General features: G+C 41.1%; 4 protein-coding genes across 8 annotated transcripts; 1 reads left to right on the top strand and 3 right to left on the bottom strand.

Moving 5' to 3' along the window:
• Positions 1-829: 829 nt before the first annotated feature.
• Positions 830-25708, bottom strand: pms1 (PMS1 homolog 1, mismatch repair system component). Of its 5 annotated transcripts, none has more exons than XM_086091879.1 (13): positions 25649-25708; positions 15452-15590; positions 14984-15166; positions 14212-14314; positions 13773-13936; positions 10980-11096; positions 8458-8580; positions 8205-8351; positions 7412-8130; positions 6087-6551; positions 4762-4892; positions 3844-4004; positions 830-2141 (listed from the first exon to the last, which is right to left on the bottom strand). In XM_086091879.1, exons 2-13 carry the CDS (start codon positions 15581-15583, stop codon positions 1941-1943), a joined length of 2646 nt encoding a protein of 881 aa, XP_085948005.1. In that variant the 5' UTR covers positions 15584-15590; positions 25649-25708; the 3' UTR covers positions 830-1940. The 5 variants fall into 5 exon arrangements, with proteins under 5 accessions (XP_085948005.1, XP_085948007.1, XP_085948006.1 ...); XM_086091881.1 differs by lacking the exon at positions 25649-25708 and adding an exon at positions 24314-24327; XM_086091880.1 differs by lacking the exon at positions 25649-25708 and adding an exon at positions 22178-22194.
• Positions 16162-21369, top strand: ormdl1 (ORMDL sphingolipid biosynthesis regulator 1). Its single transcript, XM_086092062.1, has 4 exons — positions 16162-16292; positions 17912-18091; positions 19726-19877; positions 20012-21369. The coding sequence occupies exons 2-4, from the start codon at positions 17918-17920 to the stop codon at positions 20145-20147; spliced, it is 462 nt and encodes a 153-aa protein (XP_085948188.1). The 5' UTR covers positions 16162-16292; positions 17912-17917; the 3' UTR covers positions 20148-21369.
• adat3 (adenosine deaminase tRNA specific 3) lies at positions 22850-25728 on the bottom strand. Its single transcript, XM_086091882.1, has 2 exons — positions 25649-25728; positions 22850-23990 (listed from the first exon to the last, which is right to left on the bottom strand). Exon 2 carries the CDS (start codon positions 23953-23955, stop codon positions 22975-22977), a length of 981 nt encoding a protein of 326 aa, XP_085948008.1. The 5' UTR covers positions 23956-23990; positions 25649-25728; the 3' UTR covers positions 22850-22974.
• Positions 24332-25745, bottom strand: alkbh6 (alkB homolog 6, nucleotide demethylase). The gene is made up of 2 exons (XM_086091883.1): positions 25649-25745; positions 24332-25459 (listed from the first exon to the last, which is right to left on the bottom strand). Exon 2 carries the CDS (start codon positions 25452-25454, stop codon positions 24738-24740), a length of 717 nt encoding a protein of 238 aa, XP_085948009.1. The 5' UTR covers positions 25455-25459; positions 25649-25745; the 3' UTR covers positions 24332-24737.
• Between the last annotated feature and the right edge of the window lie 349 nt (positions 25746-26094).

Raw genomic sequence — 26094 nt, 5'->3', positions numbered from 1 at the left:
CCAAAAATCCGAATCTGCTAAATGATTCGTTTCAGTGGCAGGCAAAGGGATGCAACAGGTGGCGTTAAAAGACAGCTGGCAAAAAAGGCAGCTGACCTTTTAATCCTCCCCAATTACTCTGATACGGCCCTTGGGCGATAAGGGTAGCGCGAGCGCGCGCGCGAGCGCGAGCGCGAGCGCGGAGCAGATTCCGCTGCTGCTGCATACATTTGGTGACACGAGAAACTCTGGCGCGCCTTTACAAGAGATTCACACCGGACGGGGGGGACGAGGCGGCCCTTCCACCGCCTGCAGCAATGCTGAAGCCATATGGAAGGAGGCTCCTCTCATGTAAAACAAGACACGTTGTGCGCTTTGACCTTTCGCTGGCCGTACTATAATGTTATCGTAAGATAAGCCATCGGATTGCACTTTTTTCACAATGAGTGGAAATCCACTCGGCCCGTATACGCCGCGACACAAGCGGAGATGATTTCGGGACGGGCATTTTCAAGTCATCTCCATGACGATCTTTGCAGCAGGACGTCCCGCTTCATTCTAAAAATAGCTTGTGATTTCCTGAGAATGTCGTAGAAGTTATCATTTGAAAACGTGAACTAATAACACTATTATGAGCAAATGTGTTATTTCAGAAGCGTGAATCAATCAAGCAGGCAATTAGTAGCTCTCAATTTCAAAAAGGTTAGTGAGCTAAACGTTGCCAGCAAGACTTGTCAGAAGATTGACTTGTCTGTGTCGATATCTGCACGATTCCATATTAATCGTGCTGCCATGTCATTGGCTAACTAGAAAGAACAGGTGTACCTAATAAAGTGTCCTGCAAATGCACACGTATATAAAGGGAGAACATTATTGCTACTTAACATAGCTTTATTAAATTTAGCATGTAACAATATTCTTTGGTCTTTGAGTACGTTACATTTTTTCGCATCCATCTGCAAAAGTCGTCAAGCAAGAGTCACATTCGTTCGTATGCGAATCGCAGTTGGTAGGAATTTTGTGCACCCTCAAATCGATGTACAGTAGAAAATGAACACAACAAGTTAAAATGCCAGGTTTTTTTTTTTTTAAGAAAAAAACTAAACCAATCTCCCCTGTTGCTTTGAAACTGTAACGGTAGACGTTTCACAAAAATAATTTGCTATTTCAAAATGAGTTCAAGTCCTCAGTACAGCTGATGCATGTTTTCCAGCCAAGCAATTAATTCGGAATTTGTCATCATATTATTACACAACAAATTCATGAATAACTCATTTTAAAATGAGCAAAGATAATAATTGTCTATGTTACTGTAAAAAGGGGATTTGATTAAAAAATAAAATTAAATGCTGCACGTGCCACATCAAACGATATGCAGGCCAGATCTGGCCCCGGGACCTGAGTTTGACACCTGCGGCTGACGTTTGAGTTTGTGACGGCACCTCAGCAATATCCAAACTGCCCCAGAAGCGGAAACGTAACGTCGACTAGCTCACTTGCTCAGTACAATAAATCCTGGGTCAGACTGAAATATTGACAAAAATGGCAAGCTAATAATGCGATAAAAACAACATTTATAGGAATTTGTCACACTGTTTCTAACACTTTTGGATAATTAAACATGCCTGTGTCAAATTGACCAAGGAATGTCATTTGACAAATAAATAATACAGATTATTCATGATCAGCCTTACAGTATTGCCGATACGCGTTTCCCAGCCACCACAGAAGTACCAAATAACTGCAGAACTGCAAATTTGACGTGCGATACTCTATGGTGGTTAAACTGGGTCAAATTGACGAGAGAATAATATTTGCTGTTCCTGAGCAACTAATGTAAGGGTAAAAGGTTTAGAAAAAAAAACCCCCAAAGGTATTTTAAAGTTGGCCGTGTTCACTTTCACACGCTACTGTTTAAAGTCAAGTGCAAAAAGCAAATCGGTAGCATTCAAGTTGGCCTTTCATAGTCCCAAAGGTTTAAAGAGAGCCTTGGCCTCGCGGTCCGTCCGAGGGACGTCGCACAGCGGCTGCAGGAAAGGCCTCCCATGGAAACAAGTACGCTCGCTCTCACCAAGTTGCTGCTGCATCCGACTCAGGATGTCGTCCGCGTCCTCCCGGGATAAATGCGCAGGCATCTGCCGGGCCAATCGCACGGCTTCGCTCTGCGGAAGGAGCAGAAAGCAGCTCGTGGTCACTGGCAACGGCGGAATTCTACGTGGGTCGGTCTTCTGTTTCCTGTCTCAAATTGACCGAGGAATGTCATTTGACAAATGAATAATACAGATTATTCATGATCAGCCTACAAAAAAAAAAATGCTGCACGTGCCGTCAGTTTAATGAGTTTATGGCGGGAGATACGATCAAGACCCGCCCCCGCAATACTGCAAGGGAAAATCTGCGATATAGAGAGACCATAGAATGTGTGTTTTTACCCCTCCCGCACACTTTAAACAGTTTCAACCTTTCAAAAATGTATTTGAACACAAAGAATACTAGAATATATATATATATTAAAAAAAAAAAAAAAAAAAAAAAAAAAAAGAGCAATGATGATGACATTTCTGAATGAACAATACTGAGCTCTTAAGAAAAAAAAAAGAAGAAGAAGAAAAAAAAAAAAAAGAATACTAGCATTAAATGTATAGTTATTAAATACTGCCTATATTGTAGCGCCCGTGTGTTCGATACATGCATGACCGGCCTCGTGGGATGGCGTCAGCAAGTCTGCATGAGAGTTTCCGGCCGTGAGCTGTGGCCAACAGCAGCTCTTGCGCAGGGTGTGCTTTGAGATACAAGCACTGTGTGAGGTGGCGGTGAAGTGACAAGCAGCGGTTTGGCAGTAGGGATGGGCAAGTACCGATGCCAGGTAGCGGGTATCGGACTACGACACGGCCTTATTTCAAGGTATCGGTACTTAAGAGTCACGACAGCAGCCATCTTGTGGCCGTTATCAGGAACATAAAAGGCACACATGTCTGACAGAGGCCCATTGATGTATTTATTCATTTAAATTTATTGTATTTTGTGTTCTATAAAAAAAAAAAAAATTTAATGAATCAAACGGAGGAAAACAATATATAGAAAATTGGCATCAATTTCATGCAATTTTAATTAAAAATGCTATATTGGGAAATAAAGGTCTTTCTTCAAAATGATCCATCATCTTCTATGGGGGGGAAATTTTATGTATCAAAAGTAGAGCTGTCAAACGATTAAATGTTTTAAATCAGATTAATCACACCTTAGAATTTTGATTAATTACAATTAATGACTGAATGAAAATGTTTTTTTATCAACAAATTTGAAGAGCACCTGTTATTTGTTAAATCTTTCAACATTTAATGTTATGAGGACGTCTTCCACATTTTTGGATCCGTTGCACTCTCGTCCTCCTCTTATTCCAATCAGTTAATTACTTCCATCATTTAAAATGGAGAAAAAAAGACCCCAATAATTGCTGTTATGTTTATTGTTCAAACACAACCTGCGCTATCTTTAATGTAACTATCTGTGGTCAAAATGAATAGTGTGATTAATCTGTGTTAGTACATGATTAATGCGAGGATTTTTTTGTGATTAATCAATGAGTTCACTCATGGTACTACATGGTATCGGTGTGAAAAAAAGGAAAATCTTAACAAATATTTTCAAAAAAAAATTCATTTTTCAATTGCATTTCCATTGATTTCAATGTGAAAAGATGATTTGAGATGCGAGTGCGGTCATGTAAAGTCACATCTCGATTATGGTCTCTCTCTATGGCGGATTTTCATCTCATCGCCACAAGGTATTACCTGCGATGAACGGGGGGGGGGATCAGCGTACTTTTATTTGGGATGCGCTTTCCCCCGCTTCATCACTCACTTGCAGGTAGTTGGACACTTTGAGCGGCCGACACTCCTGCACCGTTTTGGCCTTCCTGCGAAGCACCGCCGTCATGATCTCCCCGAGGTCCTCGACGCCGAGGAAAGGCACGCAGTCGGCCAGCGCCGTCACTTCCAGATGTCTCTGGGCCGACGCGCTACCTGGCCAAGACAAGCAGAAAGCAAGGATTAATAGACTTGCAGAGCAAGATTCGATCTCCAGGAAATAATAATAAATAAATATTGTGATTTACGGTTTGGCCGGTGACCAAGTCAAACCATGGAGGGCCAAATGGAGTGTTAAATGACTAATAGAAGCCCCAGAAGACTGAAAGGAAGTCGGAAAAAAATACGGCCTGTCACTTAAAGAGGAAATATCGCAAATCACGCAAATGTATATTTCTGACACAAGGCTTGGACTTCATCGCTAATGTTTGAGTTTGCATTCCAAGAAGAGAGGCGCGACTATTCCAAGATCTTACACGCACGCCGTGCGAGTCCGAGGCAACGCACCCACTGGGGGGGCTGGCGGCCACCAATGAAAATTCCTTGAATTCTTTCAAAGGGCAACCATTGCAATCACCTGCAAGCTGGGCTACAGACCCGCTGAAAAGGTCAAAGAGTCGGGCAAAACGCCAACCTCGACTCCCGCCAAGCTGTTCGGCAACAAAAACAAGCAACATTCACGGGAAGCTGAGAAATAATCCCGGTAATGAAGGAGAAATCGTGCCAAACAGTCACTTAGCAGCTATTGTGTTATGAAACAGGAATGAAAAATATTGACACTAGGTTATTCGGTTCTTACCATTTGTTTTGTTAACTATCTACTGTAATATTATCAGACCATCATTGAGTGGAATGCATTTACAAGAACCTTAAACGAGTTAAGCGCAGTCAGTAAATTAGCAATTTGGTTCACCTGGCGTGAGTCGGACTTTAAATCCATTGGCCACAATTCGTGGGTCAGAGATGAACATCCTGCCATTCACATCTGGGCTTTGCTTCTCCATGTTGCACAAAGTCTCTATGGAGTCGCTTCCCCCTAAACTTCTGCAGAAGAGACAACGTAGGAAATTCAATTTGAATATTGTGTGAAACGTATTTGAGTAGCGCAAGTCCAAAAGTGGAACACAAATTTACAAATCACACAAGCAAAAATATTTCAAAAATCATTTGATGATTATAGCTCAGAAGTTTTGAATAGCATGCGAGAAATTCGATTTTATATTGAAATTAAGTAGGAATTGTAAATGTTATCTTATTTGTTTCATTAACCTATTATTATGTCGAAGTTTTTCATTGAATTACTGAAATGAAATTTATGTTGCAAACTAGAGGAGGGCAAACTTTTGTTGTCCAGGGCGACATTTAATCTTTGAAAAAAAAATCAACAAATGGTTTGGGGCATTTGTGGCATGAAGAAAAATAAATAAATAAATAAAATAAAATACTACATAACCTCTATTATTGTCTTTTTTAAAGTTAAAACCGTACATGCACATTTTTTTGCAAACATTTAGTTTTTTTATTATTTGCAATCAATCCAATTAATTAACAAATTAAAAAAAATACATTTAGAAATGTAATACAAATGAAACAACCAATTTTAGGGTAAGAAATGGCAAAATTGACGCCGAACATATATTACATGACTTTTGCTAATATTAAACAGGGATGAGCAAGTCGGTTTCATATCGGGCCGCTAATCGGCCTTACTTTAAGATAGTGGGTACTCATGGAGGCTGCCAATACCAGCCACCGTTACTTTAGACAAAAACCAAAACAAAAAACAGAGTAAGTTCTATTTAGGCAAGAGTTGCCAGTCGTCTTGACACATCGGCAACTCTTCATCTGCGTCAGAAAGAAAGGCACGCACGCACGCACGCACATACACATACTCACCCACACACACACACACACAAAAAAAAAAAAAAATATATATATATATATATATATATATATATAAAAAAATAATAAAAAAATAAAATTAAAAAAAAAGAGCAATGATGATGACATTTCCGAATGAACAATACTGAGCTCTTAGAGAAAAAATAATAATAATAAAAAAAAGAAAAAAAAGAAAGAAAGGCCTTCAATGCGAACCACTGGGGCCATCAGTGCCCACCCCTGGATGAACAGTACGAATGTTGGTGGAACACTAATATTTCAAATTTAGCACTAAAAGCATTGTTGATAAGTGGCCAGCATTTTGTGTTTGCAAGTGAGAAGCGAGTGATACGTTACCCATCTGTTACATGTACGGGGCTCTGCAGAGTGACTGCTGGAAGTATGTGATTCTCCACAAGTCTCTTAAGCAGCAAGCTCTCCTGCACCCGGAAGGGATTTAACAACGTGAGCCTCTGACCACATAAAATGACCCAGATGCTCTGAGAGGCCAGCCGGTTTATAAGACGGAGGCCCCGCGGTGGCGCCGTGTCCCGGGATGACGAGAGGCGCCGGAGCCGGGCGCGGAGGCTCGACATGCAGCAGCGGAGGGGCCGCGAGGGCTTTGGAGTCGGGGTTCGGGTCTTCGGCGCCGAGAAGAGCTCGTCCAGCAGCTGCTGGTTGGAGAGGGGGGCCTTGCGCTTCTGGCCCGCAGCGGAGGTCGCGCGCCGCTCTTTCCAACTGCCGCCGCCGCCGCCATTGGCCAGTTTGGCGGCGCAAGTGCGGTCATGATGCTCCAGGTGTTTTTGGGCCTTCTCCTCATACCTGTAAAGTTCAGAAATGTTGATGTTAACAAATACACGCACGCACGCACGCACGCACATACACACCCACACACACAAAAAAAAAAAAAAATTATATATATATATATATATATATATATATTTAAAAAAAAAAAAAAAAAAGAGCAATGATGATGACATTTCCGAATGAACAATACTGAGCTCTTTAAAAAAAAAAAAAAAAAAAAAAAAGAAATGTTGATGAAAATCATAACACTGCTCACAAAAGGTTACTGGTATTCGGCTTCCAACCTAAAACTAACTTAATTTGACCGTCTCTATACTTTTGAATGCACAATACTACTTTCCATTTTCTCCCAGTTCAATTCAAATTTGTTTTAGCAGTCACACAACAGTACACGGCTTCAAACAGGAAGTGGCCACTGACCCCACAAAATATCAGAAATGAAAAATAACAATAATTCACTGTGATGAATGAGAGCAACGGGAAGACATTTTGAGACTAGCGATGTTGTCCTGATTTTTTTCCCCCCTCCGCTAAATGACTCCATCCCTGTCTTACCTTCATTAATGTAAATCCTTTGACTAGCAGGGGGCAGGGGTCAATTGCTGCCGCTCATTACCTCCATCTGTTTGCTGCCAAATCTGTTTTTGACTAGCCAACTTTTGTGTCACACGCCCGAGCGCTCGCAAAAGTAAGCGGGGATGTGATTTCGGATGAACGAAAACAACGGTGAGAACCAAGAAACGGCATATTTGTCTTTCAAGTGATACTACGGTGGCATGCCAAAATCAACCGACTGACTCGTTATGAATCTGGGGGTTAAGGTATCAAGAAACGAAAAAACAACTTCTAAGGAGATCATCCGCTGTAAATCTTACTTCTTGCGGTCTTCTTCCACGAGATTTTTCCACCTGTCCTTAACAGCGTCACTGATCTCCTGTACGCTGGCGGTGGGTTTCTCCCGGAGAACCTCAAGGCGGGCTTCCTTCTCGAACAGGGCGACCGGTGACGGCGGCGCTCTCATGGTCCGGTTGCCGATTAGGTCAAAGGCGGTCAGAGCCGGACGCTTTTCTGCGATGACGTTGACTGTCTTTTTGTTCGTCTCCATCTCGTCGACGGCGCGGCGACTCGACGTGGAGGTTCGAAGGATTTGGACGGGCTGCAGGGGCTCCAGCGATACCGGGTCAGTCAGAGCAGTGCCCTTACTCCATTCTTCCGACGATATACGTGGTCTGCTCGAATCGTCGTCGTCGTCGACTTGTTTCGGGAGCTCGCTTGGCAAGCGTACAGTTTCATCATCTTCATCATCATCATCATCATCATCGAGAGAGAAGTTAGACTCGAACCCGCTGGGCACCTGGTTGACAATCCAGTCCTGTGACACCGAGGACGAAGAGCTGCCGTTTGAGGTCTGTCTGCTCGCTGGCGGATTATCGCGCAAGGCGGCGTTGATCTCATCCTCGGGTTCTCCAGAGATCGTCTTCGACGTTGGCGGAAACGAAGCGTCGCGGTCGAGCTGTTCCGTTGAAGTGTTGCAACCGGGCCGGTACCCGTAGAGAGACACCAGCAGAGCTTCCAATGCGGTAAACAAGGCTTCCTAAAACCAAAACGGAGAAGTGACAATGAGGACGTTCTTACTGTATGTGTCGGTGTCCAAGCTTCCCAAAATACCTTGTTGTGGAGAAGAACCTGAGTCTTGTCAGGTGTCAGATTGACGTCCACCGCAGAGGGCGAAACGGTGATTTGAAGCATTAGGATGGGGTAGCGGTTTGGCGCCGACTCGTCCGCATACTGCGCAGCATAACGTTGACGAAGTAACTGATGACGGATCGTAAATTCAAACAGGAGATTGAAAAAACCCCAAAAAGAATACTATTAAACCGAGAAGGACTCAAAGCAGAGTGCGTTGGATGCAGACGCGTACCTTAATGATGTCCTTATGGTGGACGGGCCGATTGTTGACAAATATGAATGTTTTGTCTGGAACAGAAGTGCTGGTAGAAAAAAAATCCGCTCCTGCCTTCGGGAAAAAACCCTCCAGGAAAATCTTAGAAACATACAAATGGCATTAACAACACAAAAACAAATACTGTAAAGGTTACTACAAAGGACTTAAAGTGACTAGTAAATATGTGTACGTTTTTTTTTTTTAATTCCTTAAAATGACTTTGGGGGTGGGGCGGTCTCACAAAAAATATGAGGAGATACAAAATATTGTAAATGATTAATTGTACAGGTTTACTTTGGATGGACCTGTGTCCACAAAGAATGACTTTACTTGACTTTACCAATCAATCAAGTTTACGTCATTGGTCATATAGGCACATGCTAAAAATTCCAATCTACAAATGCAATCTTATTTAACTCATTCAAACCCAAAAACGTGTTTATACGTTTTTTATGCTATAGCATACAGAAGGCTTTGATACAGCTTCTGACATGAATAAGTCGCTTAAAGTAGTTATTACAAAAAAACGGCCAGCAGATAACAGCAGAGTATAAGAGATCAGCCAGGGCCATGTTGAAACAAGCTCTTTTCCCCAGTGTTTTCAACAGGTTTGTGAATAATGATGAAACTTAGCTATATTCTAATGCTAATTGCTGCAAAACGGAAACAGAAATATCCTTTTTTTCCTGATGAAAGAAGACACTCTAATCTTTCTTTTGGTGGGTTCCATGTTTTTATAACAATATAACACAATATTCTGTGGGCCTTGCAAAATCAGTCAAAATCCTGTAAAACAGCCGGGAGCAAAGGCGGTTGCTTCAGTGAAAATGGCTGCCAGTGAATGAGTTAATACAGCTGTGACATTAAGTATTAAAAAGGGGCAAAATTTTTTTTTTTTTTTTAATGGCTAACTTTCTTGTTACATTTATTTCCAAGAAACAGCAGACATGTTACTGGTCTAATTTGATGCACAGCATGTTCTAGCATCCAAAAGTTTTTGGAATGAATGAAAATGTTTAACTCAACATGCAAAAATGTGAAATTAACAATTATCATTCGTCAAATATCGCTACGCTTGTGTGAGTCGTATCACAAAACAGACAAAAACTTTTTTCCGCATTTTAGAAGTGGCCAATAATTTCTAAAAATGACAGACCCGCGTGGGAGATGACCCATAGTATCGATATGTGAAAAAGCTACTACCAACATTTGGACATGGTTTTCGGGGCACGCTGCCAGCAATATGTTACTTGACAACACACTCTCTTCACTGGCCCGAATCCTCTTCCGAAGAAAACACTGACAATTTTTGCCTTGCAGCTGTTCTCGCCAGCTAAAAATGATGAGCGGATATAAAAGCGAACAATCCTGCTAAAAAGTCCATTATGGACGTAAGCTTGTAAGACATTACGAGCGCCATTAATGTTGTATCGATTCCAGGTGGCGAAGAGCGCTGCTTTTTGCCCCCTCCGCATGGCTCGAGGCTCACTATTTAAAAGACGTCAATAAAAGGAGCCACCCTTGCGTTTGGGGGGCACATGTGTTTTCTCCCCGTTTCTGCTCATTACCGTCACTTTATGGCAACGCAAACGGCGACTCCTTGCCCTCCAGGCGCTCAAAGTGTAAGGTAAACACGCTGAAAAGCGGCTGTCGCGTTTGGTGGCTCCAATTCTGCCGCAAAATGTCAACTTTGCTCCCCTTGATCGTCAAGTTTTGGTCTTCGGGAGAAAAAAGCGCTTCGATCGCTACGGCGAGTCGGACTCGAAGGACAAGACGAAAGGTCGAGCTCATAACTGGGCGCAATGACAAATCAACAACAACCAAAAGAAGAAAAAAAATTAGAAACAAGATGAAAAGGCAAAAAGGTGCTGCTCCATATGTGTCAGGGCGGATTAGTCGTGTGGTACCAAGCCACATGCTACCTACCGTGACTGAGCAGAAAAGTTACGTCTCAAACGATAATTCAATTACGATCGGCACAAAAAAGCTTAGCTAACCGAGAAAAAAAAAAGAAAAAAGTTGGCAAGCGACCAACTGACCACATTAACTGGCTTGAGACCAACACTTCTTGGCTTAATTAGCTCACGGTCAAGTATAAAGTGGATTCTCTTAAAAGGAAACAACTAGTGCTGTCACTATCAAATATTATACAATCGATTAATCTGACTCATTTAAATTTCGCATTGAAGTGTATTGCAAAAGCATTTTCCACGATTACTGTTTATTAAACAGTGGTGCTTGTTTTCGTACTTCTACGGAAGAGGATTAGGGCCAGTGAAGAGAGAGAGAGGAAAAAAAAGTTTGGCAGGATTCTCATTTTAATCTCAGAATTCTGACTTTAAAGTCAGAATGACTTTAATGCGTCCAAAAGAAATTCTTGCAGAATTTTGAACGTTCCTGTCTTGTCACGTTCAGGTTATTTCAGTAACCATTGCAATGCCATTTTGGATCATTAAAAGCCTTGCTTTAACAAGACAATCTCATATTACGGAACAAACCTCTTCTTGCTCTTGATGATGATGACACGGGAGTAGATTAGCAAGCGTACTGGACCCCAACGTAGCAAGGAGGGCGCTCCTGTGGTCGGCCGCCTTGGCCTTCTGCCAGACCGCCGCCTGGAACAATGTGACACCGTACACAGTTTATGTCCACGTTAATGTCAAGACAGTAAGATGGATCAACCAACTATTCTGCCAATACAAATTTTTCTGGGTAACAACTCGAGTCATCATTCGTCTAAAACTCATTCAGCTTGAAGCCTCTTCTTCAGCGGCGGTTAGTTCAAGTTGAAGACATTTTATTCCACATATTAGTCAGCTGAATTGAAATTTAATATTGTGATTATTTCATTTTCTGACACTTTTGGGCAATGAAACATGCAAATTCAGAAGGTTTTTTTTTGTTTTGTTTTGCAATTTAGAAATACTAACACTAGGTCTTTCGTTCTTCTTTTTTGCAATTTAAAAATACAAATACCAGTCAATTTGATTCACAAAATGAGTTTTCCCAGGCAAATACAATAATTTGTTGCAAGATTTACTCATTAGATTAGTAATAATAATTCCTGACCTTTTTATTTTCTGGAACGTTTAGATTATTAAACATGGAAAGGGTCAAAGTGACCGAGTAACATTATTGCTGTTCCTGAGAAACAAAAGTGAGGGGGGGGTTAGCCATATTAAATTGATTATGTCAATTTGACCAGCGACATAAATTTTCCTATTCAAATCGACCCCTTAGTGGAAATATTTCCTCAATGTGGATTGATTATATCGCTACTTTTTTGTTTTTTGACACTTTTGGATGATTAAAGAGGCCGGGGTCAAATTGACCCAGTAACGAATGGAACAGCAAGCAGTGTTAAACAATGATCAAATCAATACCTCTACCAAGCGCAAAAATGTATTAAGTACAATAACCCATGCCAGAAATCACATGTGAAAATTTTTTTTGTTTTTTTAATCACTGTAATATTTCTATTGCTTCTTTTTTTTTGCAGTTATTTGACGTACAGTTAGCGCATGAAAACGGATCGCTCCTGTAAACAGCTCGTAAAGAAGCTGTGAAACGCGACACACGGGCCCGAATAGCAGCGCCCGTTGTAAAGGATAGGGGCAAGCGAGAGCTGAATGTACAAAATGGGGGCATTCATTACTCACCGTTAACAACCTTGAAACTGATTTCTAGGAACGTCATATACAGTGGCGCAGTGGTGGTGCGCCCTCTCCCTGACCCACATAGCCTACATACACGCACACGCGCGCACGCACACGCACGCACGCAACGCGTTCCGCCGCCTGAAATTGAAACTGCAGCTGAGTTCAGCAACTTACTCAAGCATCATAATCAGCTAAATCCGAGTTCACAGTCAGTCACATTTGGGTTTGGAGCACCTGACGGCTGTGATGGAAATGTCGAGTTGCTCAATACTTGCACGGCTGATTGCGATAATCTTATATAAAGATTTCAAATGGACTCAAATTATTGACTTTTATTTTTAGTGGTCATTACAAAAGTAAAACTACTCCTATGCAAATGAACAGATGTTTAAAAACAAATGAAGGAAAATATGGATAAGTTAACATTCGGTTATTTGGGGGAAAAAAAAAGAGAGAGAATTTGCAACCAACCAAAATACAGCTGATTAATCTTTGCTGTTAAATAGTGGGTGAAACTAACCTGTTTGAAATTTTTATTTAAAAAAATTAATAAAAGATTTTGCACTCAACAAAATACAGTACGGCTAATTTGGCCCTTCTGTTAAGTTGGTCACACGTGAAAATCTAACAAAACTAAACAAAATAGAATTTGCATTGTGCTATTACCGGTACATGTTTTTTGATGAATAGATGTAGAATGGGTCAAATTGACCCATGAACATTTGGTAACAAACAAAGCTAACAGGAGAGTTAACTCAATTGAATAGTTGTATTATTAGTTGTATTCTATACAAATCTAGTTCTTTATAGTCAGTAGGATATTGGACAGTAAAAAATTTTTTTTTTTTTTAATTTAATTAAAAACATTAAAAAAAAAAAAAGCAATTGGGGAAGAATTTCATCTTTCTCTGTTACAATCGCTTTTCGGAAACAGAAATAATGTTACCGGGTCAGTATGATCCCGGGGCATGTTTGATAATCCAAAAGTGGGGGGAAAAAATAAGAAAAAACATGAAGACAAAAATAAATAAATAAAAGTCTTTATATCTCATAACTCAACTTAGTTGCAAATATGTGACATCAACCATTTGCATTGTATGTTGCACTTCACTACAACTTTTAAAACGGCTCCGTTTGACCCACATCCTAAGCTTAAAAAATATAGTCTTTATATTTATTTCTTTTTTTTTCTTTTTTATAAATTTTCAAATCATCGGGATGCTCAATAAAATGAGGGGATTAAAGAAATTCAGTGTATGACGAATATTTTGTTACACATAGTAAATGACCAATATTGACATCCTCAGTGAACACAATCAAAACCATGAGAAGGCTGCTGAGGACACCTTGTGGCTGTACTCGGTTGCAACATGAATTATTGCCGTTAAGCTTGTGCTTGTTTTTTGGTACACCAAAAAATATCCATTATGTGTGTTTTATGAATATTGAATATGGAGTGAATCTTTCAAATGTATTTTTGCTAGACTTTTAAACTTTCTACCAGCTGGGTTACACTAAACATTGACGATAAAAAAAAAAAACGTTTTAAAAAAACTGGGCATACAAATGACAGAGGTATGCCAATCGTTCTATGAACACAATGTTAAAAGGTAATAAAAGAGGAAGGCTTACCTTATTGTGAGTAAGTGTGAGTCTCAATTGGGGTTTTATGATGGCGTAGGCCACCAGCAAGTCCTGGATTTTTTTCACCTCTTCTTTGCACCTCTTAGCCGACGCGTAGTATTGTCGTCTCACGGGAAGAGTCTTGAAAAGCTTCAGTACGCAAACTGTTGTACCTGTAAGATACGCCAAGCACATTTTTAATTAATTTAAAAACGCATCATCAAAAAAAATGACATTTTAATAGCTTTCAAACAAACAGCTGGGTGTCTATTCAAATTATTTAAACACTTTGGAAATGTGATAAAAATGCATAATACTGTATGTGTCCTTTATAGTTTAGGTTTTGCATCGCATGTTGCGGTTGGCAAATGTAAACATGTATTCATTATGCTAGCAAAACGCTATTCTTTGATTTTGCCGCTTACGGCAATATTTGATGAGGCCTTGCCTTGGCCCAAGTGAGTCGGCTTCTGGGCTACGATGCTCCCTTGGGCGTTGAGCGTGTACTGGGTGCTGATGTCATCGTCCTCGGTCTTGGTGGTGATGGCCACCTGCAGAGGAACAATAAACACAAAACACATACTGTATTACAAACAAACATACACACTGATATACACACTTATGAGTAATTTTTGGGTCTTCGTGAACGTGACCCAACGAGTAACTGAAACAGTTTCAAAAAGATTTGTGAGTACAACGCCAAGTGTGATATAGCTTAATTGTTGTTTACTAAAAAAGGTAACAATAATTGTTTAATAAAAAGTAATTACAGTAATTTCTGGACTATAAGACGCTACTTCTTTCACTTGCATTCGAACCTGCGGCTAATGCAAAGGTGCGGCTTATCCATCAAATCACAAGGGGGCACACTATGAAAGAAGTGCAAGAGAGTCAGGCAGAGCAAACCAAACCAAGTGAGAACGAGAGCGAGACAATTTGCGCCCTCATTATGGAAAATAAAGTAGCGTGAACCCGGTGCGGTAACATTCAAACACCTGCTGTTTACTGTCGGGTGCGGATTATATGTCTAACAAACTCGAGTATTGCCCAAATTTAGCTAGCGTGGCTTATAGTCAGGTGCGTCTTGTAGTCCAGAAATTACTGTAAGTCAAACATGACTTTGTAATACACTTAAATGTAAAATAAAATTGCCCTTATCACAACCAATAATATTTAAATTGAAGCCCTGTGACTTTCTGGCAGCTAAGAGATGGACTGACCTCCGCCATGGCGCAAACGGAGCCAAGCGCCTCGCCCCTGAAGCCGTACGTCTGGAGGCGCTCCAGGTCCTCGTGGCTGTGGATCTTGGAGGTGAAATGGCGTACAGCCATTACTGGCGCATCAGCGGCTTTGATTCCGCAGCCGTTGTCGCGTACTTCTATCCGATCCAGACCGTAGTTCTCCTGCAGTGGCAAATCAAAGGAAAGCTGAGTTTTTTGCATGGCTTCTGTTATCGTGCTGACCAGGGATGGAGCTACTGGGTTGCAAAGAGACAAGCTGTTTCTACATGCGGAAGAAGGCAATAAAGTATTTTCACTTGTGAAAGCAGAACTTCATACACTTGACTTAATTTAGGGGGAAACAAAAGGTTCACTGAAGATTTACTTGGTTGTGCAATTTCACACGTCTGTGGGTCTAATCGAGACAAAAGATAGGAGTGAAAAATGATGTCAAGTTGTCAACAGTACCAGTTTGACGTCGATGGTTGAAGCCCCTGCATCGAGTGCGTTTTCAAGCAGCTCTTTCACAACATTCGTCATTGAAGTGATGACCTGTGAGCTGGACAACAGCCGCACGGTGTCTGCGGGCAGCTGCTTCATGACGGATCTAAAAAAAAAATCTAAAACAAAAGAAGGAAATACCATGAAAAGAATTGTGAGTGGAGGGGGACTCGCAGAGTCGCAAAAAGATGACGTCAAATATTGTTGCCATTTCGACGCTAAATGTCGACTGGTAACGTTAAATAGCGAGTCTGTTTGAAACCGACTAGAGAATTAATAAATACTTACAAAAAGATTTACTCGTTCATACCAACGCTGAATGTTACGTAAAGAAAACTGTCTAATCTTGTCTCAATGTCTCGTCTGCGACTACGTCGTAAACAAATAGGGAAATTCCCGCCCTGTCTACTAAGCGCTGATTGGCTGGAAGTGAGAAGTACGCATTACAATGTCTAATTCTTCGCCCTGATTGCAAACTGCCAGGCACATCATCATTACATATTCAACCTCTCTCGGCGTTAAAACTGAATTCATCTCAAAACACAATTTTTTGCAGTACAAAATACTGTACAGTACACATAAATTCAATGCAATATTAAAGTATTGCCCTTAGATAACACCTTACATAGGTGAAGCGTATTCAAAAGGGCTTAGTGACGTCACACATTCGGCTTTCACCTACTTCCGCTTTGTGTCTCACTGCGCCCGTCGGCTAAGTGAAGCACATCAACAACAACAAGGTTATTTTCTCTTTCTCATTGCAGCAGATCGGCTCTCCGGGCACTTCAACGACTCGCTGCTATAAGCTGTAAGTCTCCGGGGCCTTCTGATGTCCAGCTCCCAACTAACCGAATGTAAAGTAGATCATTTTCACGCATATTCTGCGCCATCTGCTACACAACTCCATCAAGATTGTGTGCACTGTTAGATATGAAACACACTTCACAGCGCAACACTTTCCAATCAGTAATAATCAATGAAAAGTAACTGTAATGGGGTTCGGTTTCAGCAGTTGCCTTTCTAGTTGTGTCAGTATAAGTGACACGGTGGTGGTGCACATCAGAGATTCTTCTGATCTTATCTAACATCTGTTGCCCCGATGAGTTTGTCCACAAGAATGTTGTGGACCTTCTTTTTTTTTTTTCTTGTAGCGATGGAGAAACCACGCACCTCCCGGTATGCGTTTAAAAAGTTGTATTATTTTCTCTTATTTGTATTTGCTCATTATTTTCTTTGTCACAAGTGTGTCTGTGATGTATTGGAGTGCTGCAGTATAGTAAGCGTGAAAGTTGATTTAAGGCAATCCGTGTGCGAAGTGACTTGGCGTGAGCTGTGGTCGATAGCAGCTCGTAAATGAACGCGCATTCTCTTATTGCTTGTGGGAATAAAGCGACTGAAGAGCATCAGCAACTGGTGTCGTCTGTTAACCACATACAAGGTTGTTAATTATATTGTTTTTTTTCTTTATTTTTGCATTATAAAATAATAGCATCCTTGCACTTTATTTATTTCGTTATTTACATCTTTTTACATGACTTTAAAAAAAAAAGAAGAGTAAACATACAGTGGATTACACTCTCCCAATAACATTTCAGCTTTACCAAAGAAACAAACAAAGCTATAAAGGAGGAGATCATGCTTCTATTTTTCTGTTTTTAAACACTGTGAGCATTAAATATTTTATATTTTAGGTCAAAATGAACCAAAAATAAAATAAATGTTTTGAGGGGGAAACTTCTTCAGCTGATCTCATTTTTGGTTTGGTTTTTAATTTATTCTACCTATATAATTTTTATTTATTTAATTTCTAAGCATGTAGCAAGTCATATGGACCATTAGCATTTTTTTGGGATACAAAATAAACAAACAATAGGAATGTAAAGAAAACAGGGGGAAAAAAAGATTTCTACATTGTTAATGTCCTAAGGGAAGAAGAGCACTCTTGTACTTTGTGGCCTTTTAAACAGTGCAAGCATTCCTCCAAGCTGGAAGCTGAAAGTGCGCCAGGGGAACAAAGTTCAACAAGATTGAGTAATATATTTTCTTGGTATCACATTTAGGTCCATTGGGCAAAGGTAGAGTCATGGAAGGGAATTCTTAGTGTCGTCTATGTCGAATTCAAAACATTTGTATTTAAAACCAACACATCTTGAATCACTGCGTTTGGGTGAATGAATCACCTTTTTTGGGTGCCTCAACATGTCATAAAACTTGCATCGGATCAGTGCCCGGTACCAGTTTCAATCGACATGAACTCCTACTAAGGAATTCGTCCAACTCATTTGCCCAATTATTATTTTTTTGCCTACATCATTTAATTTGGACCTCAAAGTTTGATCATGTTGTGAATTTGCCACGACTGTGAAGGCCCCCGTTCTTCGGCCCTTGTCGCGTCGCGTCGTGATTTTGTATTTTGATATCTTCCAGACCAGAATGAACGTGGGTGTGGCACACAGCGAGGTGAACCCCAACACCCGTGTTATGAACAGTCGAGGCATCTGGCTGACCTACGCGCTCGGCGTGGGAATCCTTCACATTGTGCTGCTGAGCATTCCCTTCTTCAGCGTGCCGGTGGTGTGGACGCTCACCAACGTCATACACAATTTGGTAAGTACAACACAGATGCCTGTTCACCGGCTGTTCTCAAATTCGGAGGGAAATAATTGTGGTGTTTTTAGGGGTGGGGGTTCCTTTTAAATGGGGAAAATGAATTTGGTCACAGAACTGGAAATTCGAAGACCACGTATCTCTGTACAAGCAATAACCAAGGAAGCCATTTTGATGCAGGGTCTGTGGAGATTACCCAATGAGAACGACTGACATGGAGGCATTCGTCTATCTTCAGTAGTCTGACCTCTTTTGTTTAGGACGCCAGCCTGTTCTTGTTACTGATAAGAGCCTGTAGACAAAACAGGCTCCACAGACATCCGCCATTTTCTATAGTACAAGTCTGCTTTAGGGCGTGGATGAAATGGAGCCGAACCCTAACTGACTTTGGGCAAGAGAAGCGGACAGTTCACGTTTGTGGTTGGAGGCTGGAACATATTAATTGCATTTACATTCATTTCAATGGGTAAAGATGATTTGAGGTATGACCGTGGTTATGGAACAAATTAAAGTCACAAAAAAAAAACATTAATCAGGCCATCAAAATACATGTATTATTATTTTAAATATTTAAAAAATATTTTTAAGTGAGTCAATTTGACATGCGGCATTTTTTTATTAATTTTTTTACTAACAAAAATTTACAGAAAGGTGGTGTGGGGGGGGGGGTTATTATTTGAGAGAGGAATTGAAATTGAAACGTGCATTTCAATCTGTGGAATGGGCTTGAGGAAAACATTAAAAGAAGTAAAAGTATTTGTCAATTTAAGAAATTGTATACAAAAATCATTTTTGCTAAATATACTAACTAGGGAAGAATAATAAATCAGTGGTTGAAAGTACAATTTTTGTTAAGGCATGTACGAATAAAGAGTTAAAGTAATAAGTGAGGAAAAATCAGGATAGGACTAGACAAGCAGTTGCTTCATCCTTGACCATTTCGAACAGTGCGTCTTTTCTTTTTTTACTTTTGTAAATGAGTTTCTTTGGAAGTCATTTTTATTTAAGGGGGAAGGAAAACAGTTATATTTCATTCTTGTTTTGTGGAATAACTTAAATGTCTCTGTTTCTTATTTGTTTTTGACACAATTGTCAAATGATGCCTTTTTTTTGTTTTATTGTCATTTTAAATGTTCAAAATAGAGTTGAGAAATAAAATAAAACAAACAATATTCATGGCTCAGTGTGAAACGCTTGATTTAATTATCAAAAAAATATGACAATGCAATTTTTTTTAAAGAAAAATAAACCATACTGTGTAGTATTTTTTAATGCTTATTTTAAAGAGGAAGTCAACCTTAAACATTTCTTGACAATAATATGTTATATGTGGCCTGACTAGTCTAAATATGGTATTCTGATTAATCTTACATTTGTGGACTATTGAGTTATGAAGCAAAATCCAGCCATTTTTATCCATGTCAGGGGGGCGGCCATTTTGCCACTTGCTGTCGACTTGAAGATGACATCAATGTCACTCAGGGCTCAGGCAACGACCAATCACAGCTCACCTGTTTTCCCGAAGCTGAGCTGTGAGACCTGAGCGATATTTGACGTCATCTTCAGTCGAAAACGAAACAAACGGAAATACTACGGAATGTACATGATTGTGAAACGCCATTTTGTCTCTCCAGGGAATGTACGTGTTCATGCATGCGGTGAAAGGGACGCCTTTCGAGACCCCCGACCAGGGCAAGGCCAGACTTCTCACGCATTGGGAACAGCTCGATTACGGCATACAGTTCACGTCCTCGCGAAAGTTCTTCACCATTTCCCCCATCATCCTGTAAGTCACGGACGTCCTTTTTTTGTTTTGCGCATTCAGTGAATGCTGAGAATGAATTATTGGCATCAAGTTGAATTTATAGCGAGTTGTCGTACTTCAAACATACCCGACTGTCTTTTTTTGTTTTGTTCCAGATATTTCTTGGCGAGTTTCTACACCAAATACGACGCAACGCACTTCTTCATAAACACAGCCTCGCTTCTCAGCGTGCTCATCCCCAAATTACCGCAACTGCACGGCGTGAGAATCTTTGGGATTAACAAGTACTAAATTGTTCTCGAACGCCCGCCGCCGCCACCACGTCCACTTGTCGTGTTTTCTCTTGTGTGAAATGCAGTACGTGGTGCAATTAGTGGCAGAAGAAACTTTTGTAGCAGACTGGATGCCATGTGCATTTCTAACTTGTGTGAATGTTGAACCCTCCTGTTATGGCGCCGGGTCAAATTGACCCGTTTTGAAGTTTCAAAAAAATTATCATCGGAAAAAACATCTGAATCTGTGTTTCTGTTCACATATTTGCAAGGTGAGCTATTAATAATGAGATGATATTGAGAGGGTTCAAACACTTTTCTTGCACTGGGTCAAATTGACCCAAGAATCAACATCTGCAATGAATATATTTGACTTCACATATTTGCGAGTCGAGTTCATGTAATATTTAAAATTTAGCTCAACTTTTGCAGTTGACTAAACATTCCCCATATCAAATTAACCAAGACACAAAATGGACCCGTTTTAAATTGTTAGTTAAAAAATAAAACACACACACATTTCTGACACTTTTCTGGATAATTAAACACGCCTCGGTTCAAACGGACCCAGAAGCATTATTGCTGTTCTCAATAAATGACATTGCATTTGAAAGTTTCACAAAAAGTTCAATCTATGTAATCAACATAGTGTAGACGTTCCAATATAATGAAACGTTCCTTGGGTCAAATTGACCCAAGGAACATTATTGCTGTACATAACTGGAGGGTAAATGATGAGTTTCAGTTTGGTCTGACCCGGGCTGGCCCGGGTATCAGTGAGGCTTTTGATTGTTTGTTTGTTTTGTCTTTATTATCCGACTTGAATTAATTCACATGGTGACACTAATGGCTATGATGTTTGTTTTTTTAGCCACGGCGATGCCCAAAATCTATACTTTTTTCCCCCCCGAACAAACAAAAAATGTTTACTTCCTTAGGAGCCTGTGTCTCTGTTATCGGTACACTGATTTCCGAAAGGCTGTCAAATAGTTTCACCATCGAGTAATTGAATGGAACCCTCCCTTATTTACAAATAAAATCTACATCTGTATATATTCTATGAATACTTTATAAGTCAATCACTGGGCAGGTATTTTGTGCATTTCTTTTGTGAATGTGAAATATTTTAGTGGTGTAAAAAAATGGTCTTGTGGATGTGAGTGAAATGTTAATATTGATTGAGGAAAGTCAAGTTTATTGTGTCCTATTAAATTGTTTTTGCCTTTCCATGTGATCCAAAACTGGTGCTATGTGTGGCTCTATTTGATGTTGTTGTCCAACAGAATTATTTAAAGTATACAAACATCTTGTTTTGGGTCATTCTCCTGTCGGAGGACTCATTTTACCCTGCACTGATTTGTCACACCGCGTCAGATGTAGCAGAGCAGCCCCAGAACATAATCGAGCCTCGTAGCAGCCTGTAATCTCATAATTTGCTGAAAATGTCGTCAAATTTGCATTTAACTTGATCAAAAATTGTAAACACATTTTTAACAATAAGGTAATACCTTATTATATTACAGGGTATTTATTATTTCAGTGGGTCTTTTTTTCTTCATCTCAAAACTGATCATGTAAAACTTGACATATAATGTGAAATATGTTCATTTTCAGTCAAACGTTCTACATTTTGTGTTTTTAGAATCAAAGACTAATTATATAAATTCACAGAAATGGCAGTCATAAAATGTCGATGTTAAAAGTAGTTAAGTGTATTTTTAACAGTCTGATTTAGATGGAAATCAGTGTTGGGAGTTATTTGACATTTTTTAGCGCTAAACCAACTCTGCAGAGTTAAAGTAAACTCCGCCCACATGATTAGAAATGCTCTGTCGCAAAGACTTCTGGATATGACAAAAAAATATTAGGCCGACCGATATGCATTTATACTGATTGCCGATTAAAAAAAATATATATTTAATGCATAAAATTGATTTAATGCATCCATGGTGTACACAGTACAGAAGAGCGTTGCGATTTAATTATATTAAAATAACAAAATTTTCACACATTAGTTAGAATATGTGCCTTTGTGTAGTGTTATCTTACCTGTGGGTATGTGTTCCCACAGCATTTGTGTGTGAGTATTGGTTATTTGAAGGAAAAACACTCCCGAAGTCGATGCTAACTTCCTGTTAGCATTTGAATGGGATCCTCTCTTTGCTTTTAGCATGAGCGCTAGGCTAGCGATATTTTTAAAAGGAAGAATGTTTCGTATTTAAATATGCAGTGGGTGTAATTCTTAGCGTCGTTTGTTTAGTTTTACAGTTAACTCCAACTGTGGTGTCATTAAACATCTGAAAGGATGCTTAAGGACAAGAGAATAACCAAAATAACATATGCTACACACTTGCTAGTTGCTCATGCTACGCAAACAAAATGGTGCATTCAGGGTACTTTCACAGCGTCGGAAACTTCAAAATTATCGTTTTGGCCGATGTTTGAAGGGCAATCAGCTGATTATAATCAGTTGGGCTTTAATCAATCTATGATTTAATTTAATTTTTTGACCGAGTTAAATGCAAATGTTATGACATTTTCAGGCGTTATGACATTTTCAGAAAACGATTACACAATAGGGTGCTACAAGGCTCCATTTCTCAGGCAGAATTCTTGGTACAGGATGTCTTAAATTTGCCATTTGAAATCTCAAGACCAATCTGGTGTCAGAACACTTGGTTACGTTCTGGGGCCGCTTTGCTAGAGCAGAGCCTCCTACATGTATATTAAATTCACAATTATATGAACCAGTATTTTCAAACTTCATATTAATAAGAAATCTGCAATGGTGATTTTAAACATCATTTAATTAAAACGAATATAGTATAAAAGTGATCAAATCCGTTTCAAAGCGACACACTGTTGAGCTCGTCCTCGCACCGTTGCCTCATGACTCCTTTGTAAACTTCAAAGCGATGATTCAGGTCTTTCTGCGTATGGATCTTGTACTTCGTCCCCAGGGCGCCGTCAGAAAAGGCCGCCCCGTAGAAAACGCGAGCGATCCGCGAATGGACCAGCGCCATGGCGCACATGACGCACGGCTCTCTGGTCACGTACAGGTCGTACCCAGTGCAGATGTACGGCTGCTGCGCCGAGTCCGAGACGGGTGTCCGAATGGAGCGGCAGGCGGCGTACGCGTCCGAGTGGTAGCAGCCGCCACCTTGCCCTCGGGCCACCAAGTCGATGCACACCATGACGGCGTGGCACAGCGGGTGTCGTCCTCGACAGTCGTGGCCCACTGCGACCATCCTCTCGGAGACCGGGTTCACCACCACAGCCCCCACGGCCTCCATCCCCAAGGCCTTCCCTTCTTGGGCGGCAGCCAACGCCGCCGACATGTACGCGTGCATTCGGGCTTTCTGAGCCGGGCTGAAGGATTCTCCTCGGAGGGCGTCGGTCACCTGCTTGTCTTCGTGGAAGGAGGTGGGCCAGTGCTTGCTCGCCAGCTCAAATTGGGGTCTTGTCAAAGGGGGGCGAACGGGGACCTTGACCACGAAGGGTTTCCCCAACCCGTCGCAACCAACGCTCAAGTCCAATTCTGAGTCTGGGACTTTACTGACCGGACACAGGAGGACCTCCAGAGCGCGAGGGCGGCCGTCCTCCGTCTTGGTCGCCCGAACCCTCTTGATGTGCTGAAGGCCCGTCAAGGGGTAAAGTTCGTTGAGCTCTTGGAGCAGTCGGGACGTCGCCCGCTTGTCGAGGACGGGCGCGGCGAAGACGTCGATCAGCTCTATGGCGTGCGTCTGCTCGTCCGACAGGACAGGGTACGCCGCCCAGGAGTCGGGGTCGCGTGGCGCGTCTTTCCGTCGCTTGCTCGCTGGCTCCATTTTTGTTTTTTGTTTTTTGTTTTTTTACAGCACTCCTGTCGGATGGGATTCACACCAAATTGGGGCAAAGTTAATGTCTGTGCACGGCAGTCAGAGTGGCCAAATTCTATTCTCCCAAATTCATTGATATAAAAATGCTACGTGACATTTTCAGGGGAGAGCAAAAAAACAACAACACGTGTCCGGATGTAGCAGAGCAGCCCCAGAACATAATCGATACCAAGCTTTCTGACACTGACCAGCAAATTTTTCTCTAATACGCCAATTTTCTTGGACTTTATGAAATTTCAAGATACCCCAAATATTTATTGCCTGTGCTGCACGTACACAAAAGAACACTAACGAGAGGTGCGCTTACCTTCCGGGGCTGCTTTGCTACATCTGGTACAGGGAAGTCTTGAATTTGTGCAGGGTAAAAACATCTCAGTTGCTTAAAAATGGAGGACCTTTGCCCAGTCTCGCTTCCAGTCTTATTTATATTTGCATGTCATACAATTTCGCCAAAATCAGAATGCCTCGCTCAGACACATTTACAGAAATAGGCAACTCCAAGACTTGCTTGCTTTATTTCACACTTGCGTGCACATTTAATCCTTGTGTTCAAAAAGACAATGGATCTCTTTATCTGTCATTTTGCGCATAAAGACTTTGATGTGCACATTGACAGTTCCGTTTGTATTGTTTCTTTTACATCTTCAAAATAAGTTTCATGTTTAATCATCAAAATAGATTATACTATATGACTCAATTAAGGTTGTGAAACACTGGACTCGTCCCCCGAATCACTTCCTCCCGAAAAGAAGTTTGGTCTTCAAGACTTTGGGCACGTGTCGAATGGTCAACGACACTCTGGTCCCTCGGGTGAGCGTCTCGCCCGGCCGGGCCCCGGCGGCGTCCAGGTTCACCACCTGGTCTGTCAAAAGGTCCAACTCGCGTGCTCCGATGCCGTGGAGAAGGTTCCGGTACGAGTCGTCCTGCAGCACCAACAAGCTGCGCGGCCTCAGGAGCAGCGAGAAAAGATGACGATCGTCTTCCGACGACGAAACCGCGACGTCATCATCGCCCGCCGGCCGGCCGACGGGCGTGTAAAAGTCCAGGAGCGTGTAGGAGCCCAGGGTGATTGTGGTTACGGTCGGGTGGTACAGGGGTCCGTCCTCGTGGGGCATGATCCCCTCTCCTGGTTTGTACTCGTTCACCAGCACGTGGTTGGCCGTTTTGCCACTGAACGCCCCGTGAGATGAAACTTTCTGGCAGTATGCGTGAAGCCAGGCGGGCATCTTCTCCTCCAGCATGCCTTTGGGATGCGGCAAGCCTCCCCAGTTCTGCAGCCTCCTGCCGGACAACTGGGTCCACTTAGGTTTGGGGGACTGATAGACCTGCTGCAGGAGGTGGGCCTCCTCTTCTTCAGATATGAACGCTGGGACGTAATAGACTGTCGGGGAAGCGCCACGCACGACAAATTGCCTCAATTCCTCGGAAATACATGGCGGGTGTTCCATGTCTCCTTGAGGAGAAATTATATGGAAAAGTGTGGGGATTTAAAAACGAGCGTACGGTGTCACACGAGTGAGCAGGAAGCACAAACCCAAGACTTAAACACCACGTTGAAACAAGCCAACAACACTGCACAAAATATAATCATAACATTGCATCGATATATAAAATGAAAAAAGTCACTGATATGCAGCTTTACCTTCTTTTGGACAAAACTGGGCTCCTTCGGTGTAAAAAAGAGCCAATTAAAAGGTGGCTCTTGTGGTGACAGCTTAGTGCAGCTGACTAAAGTGTCCCCCCAAAAACGGAAATAACTTTATTGTGACCCGTCACTCTTGAACGATTACTTCTCTAAATGTTTTAATGTTATAACCGATAGATATATTTTAGATGTGTGGTGTGCAACGATAGATTGCTTTTTTTTGTATTCTTTCTTGTTTAAAATATTTAGTATATTTTTTGGGGATACACGGAATTATTTACACGTGACAACATTGGGGCCTCAAACAAATATAATTAATTTAAGGTAAACAAATATATCGTATTTCTAATAATTGCTTTCCTAGGTTATAACAACTAACATTATTAATTTACTTATTCTTCTTGTTATGATTATATTATAACGTAATGAATGAAACATTGCGT

This window comes from Leptonotus elevatus, chromosome 12 (assembly GCF_054856555.1).
Source record: "Leptonotus elevatus isolate MCC_2025b chromosome 12, RoL_Lele_1.0, whole genome shotgun sequence".
Lineage (NCBI taxonomy): Eukaryota > Metazoa > Chordata > Actinopteri > Syngnathiformes > Syngnathidae > Leptonotus > Leptonotus elevatus.
The sequence above is the reverse complement of the archived record's forward strand: the minus strand, read 5'-3'. Positions and strand labels throughout refer to the sequence as shown.

Excerpts from the sequence above, each read along its gene's own strand:
- pms1 (XM_086091877.1), bottom strand. The coding sequence starts at position 15,628 with ATGGTATTTCCTTCTTTTGTTTTAGATTTTTTTTTTAGATCCGTCATG. Across the intron at positions 13,937-14,211 it reads GCCGACTCACTTGGGCCAAG|GTACAACAGTTTGCGTACTG; the intron begins GCAAGGCCTCAT and ends CGTATCTTACAG. Across the intron at positions 6,552-7,411 it reads GTGGAAGAAGACCGCAAGAA|GTATGAGGAGAAGGCCCAAA; the intron begins GTAAGATTTACA and ends TGAACTTTACAG.
- ormdl1 (XM_086092062.1), top strand. The coding sequence starts at position 17,918 with ATGAACGTGGGTGTGGCACACAGCGAGGTGAACCCCAACACCCGTGTT. Across the intron at positions 18,092-19,725 it reads CCAACGTCATACACAATTTG|GGAATGTACGTGTTCATGCA; the intron begins GTAAGTACAACA and ends TTGTCTCTCCAG. Across the intron at positions 19,878-20,011 it reads ACCATTTCCCCCATCATCCT|ATATTTCTTGGCGAGTTTCT; the intron begins GTAAGTCACGGA and ends GTTTTGTTCCAG.
- adat3 (XM_086091882.1), bottom strand. The coding sequence starts at position 23,955 with ATGGAGCCAGCGAGCAAGCGACGGAAAGACGCGCCACGCGACCCCGAC.
- alkbh6 (XM_086091883.1), bottom strand. The coding sequence starts at position 25,454 with ATGGAACACCCGCCATGTATTTCCGAGGAATTGAGGCAATTTGTCGTG.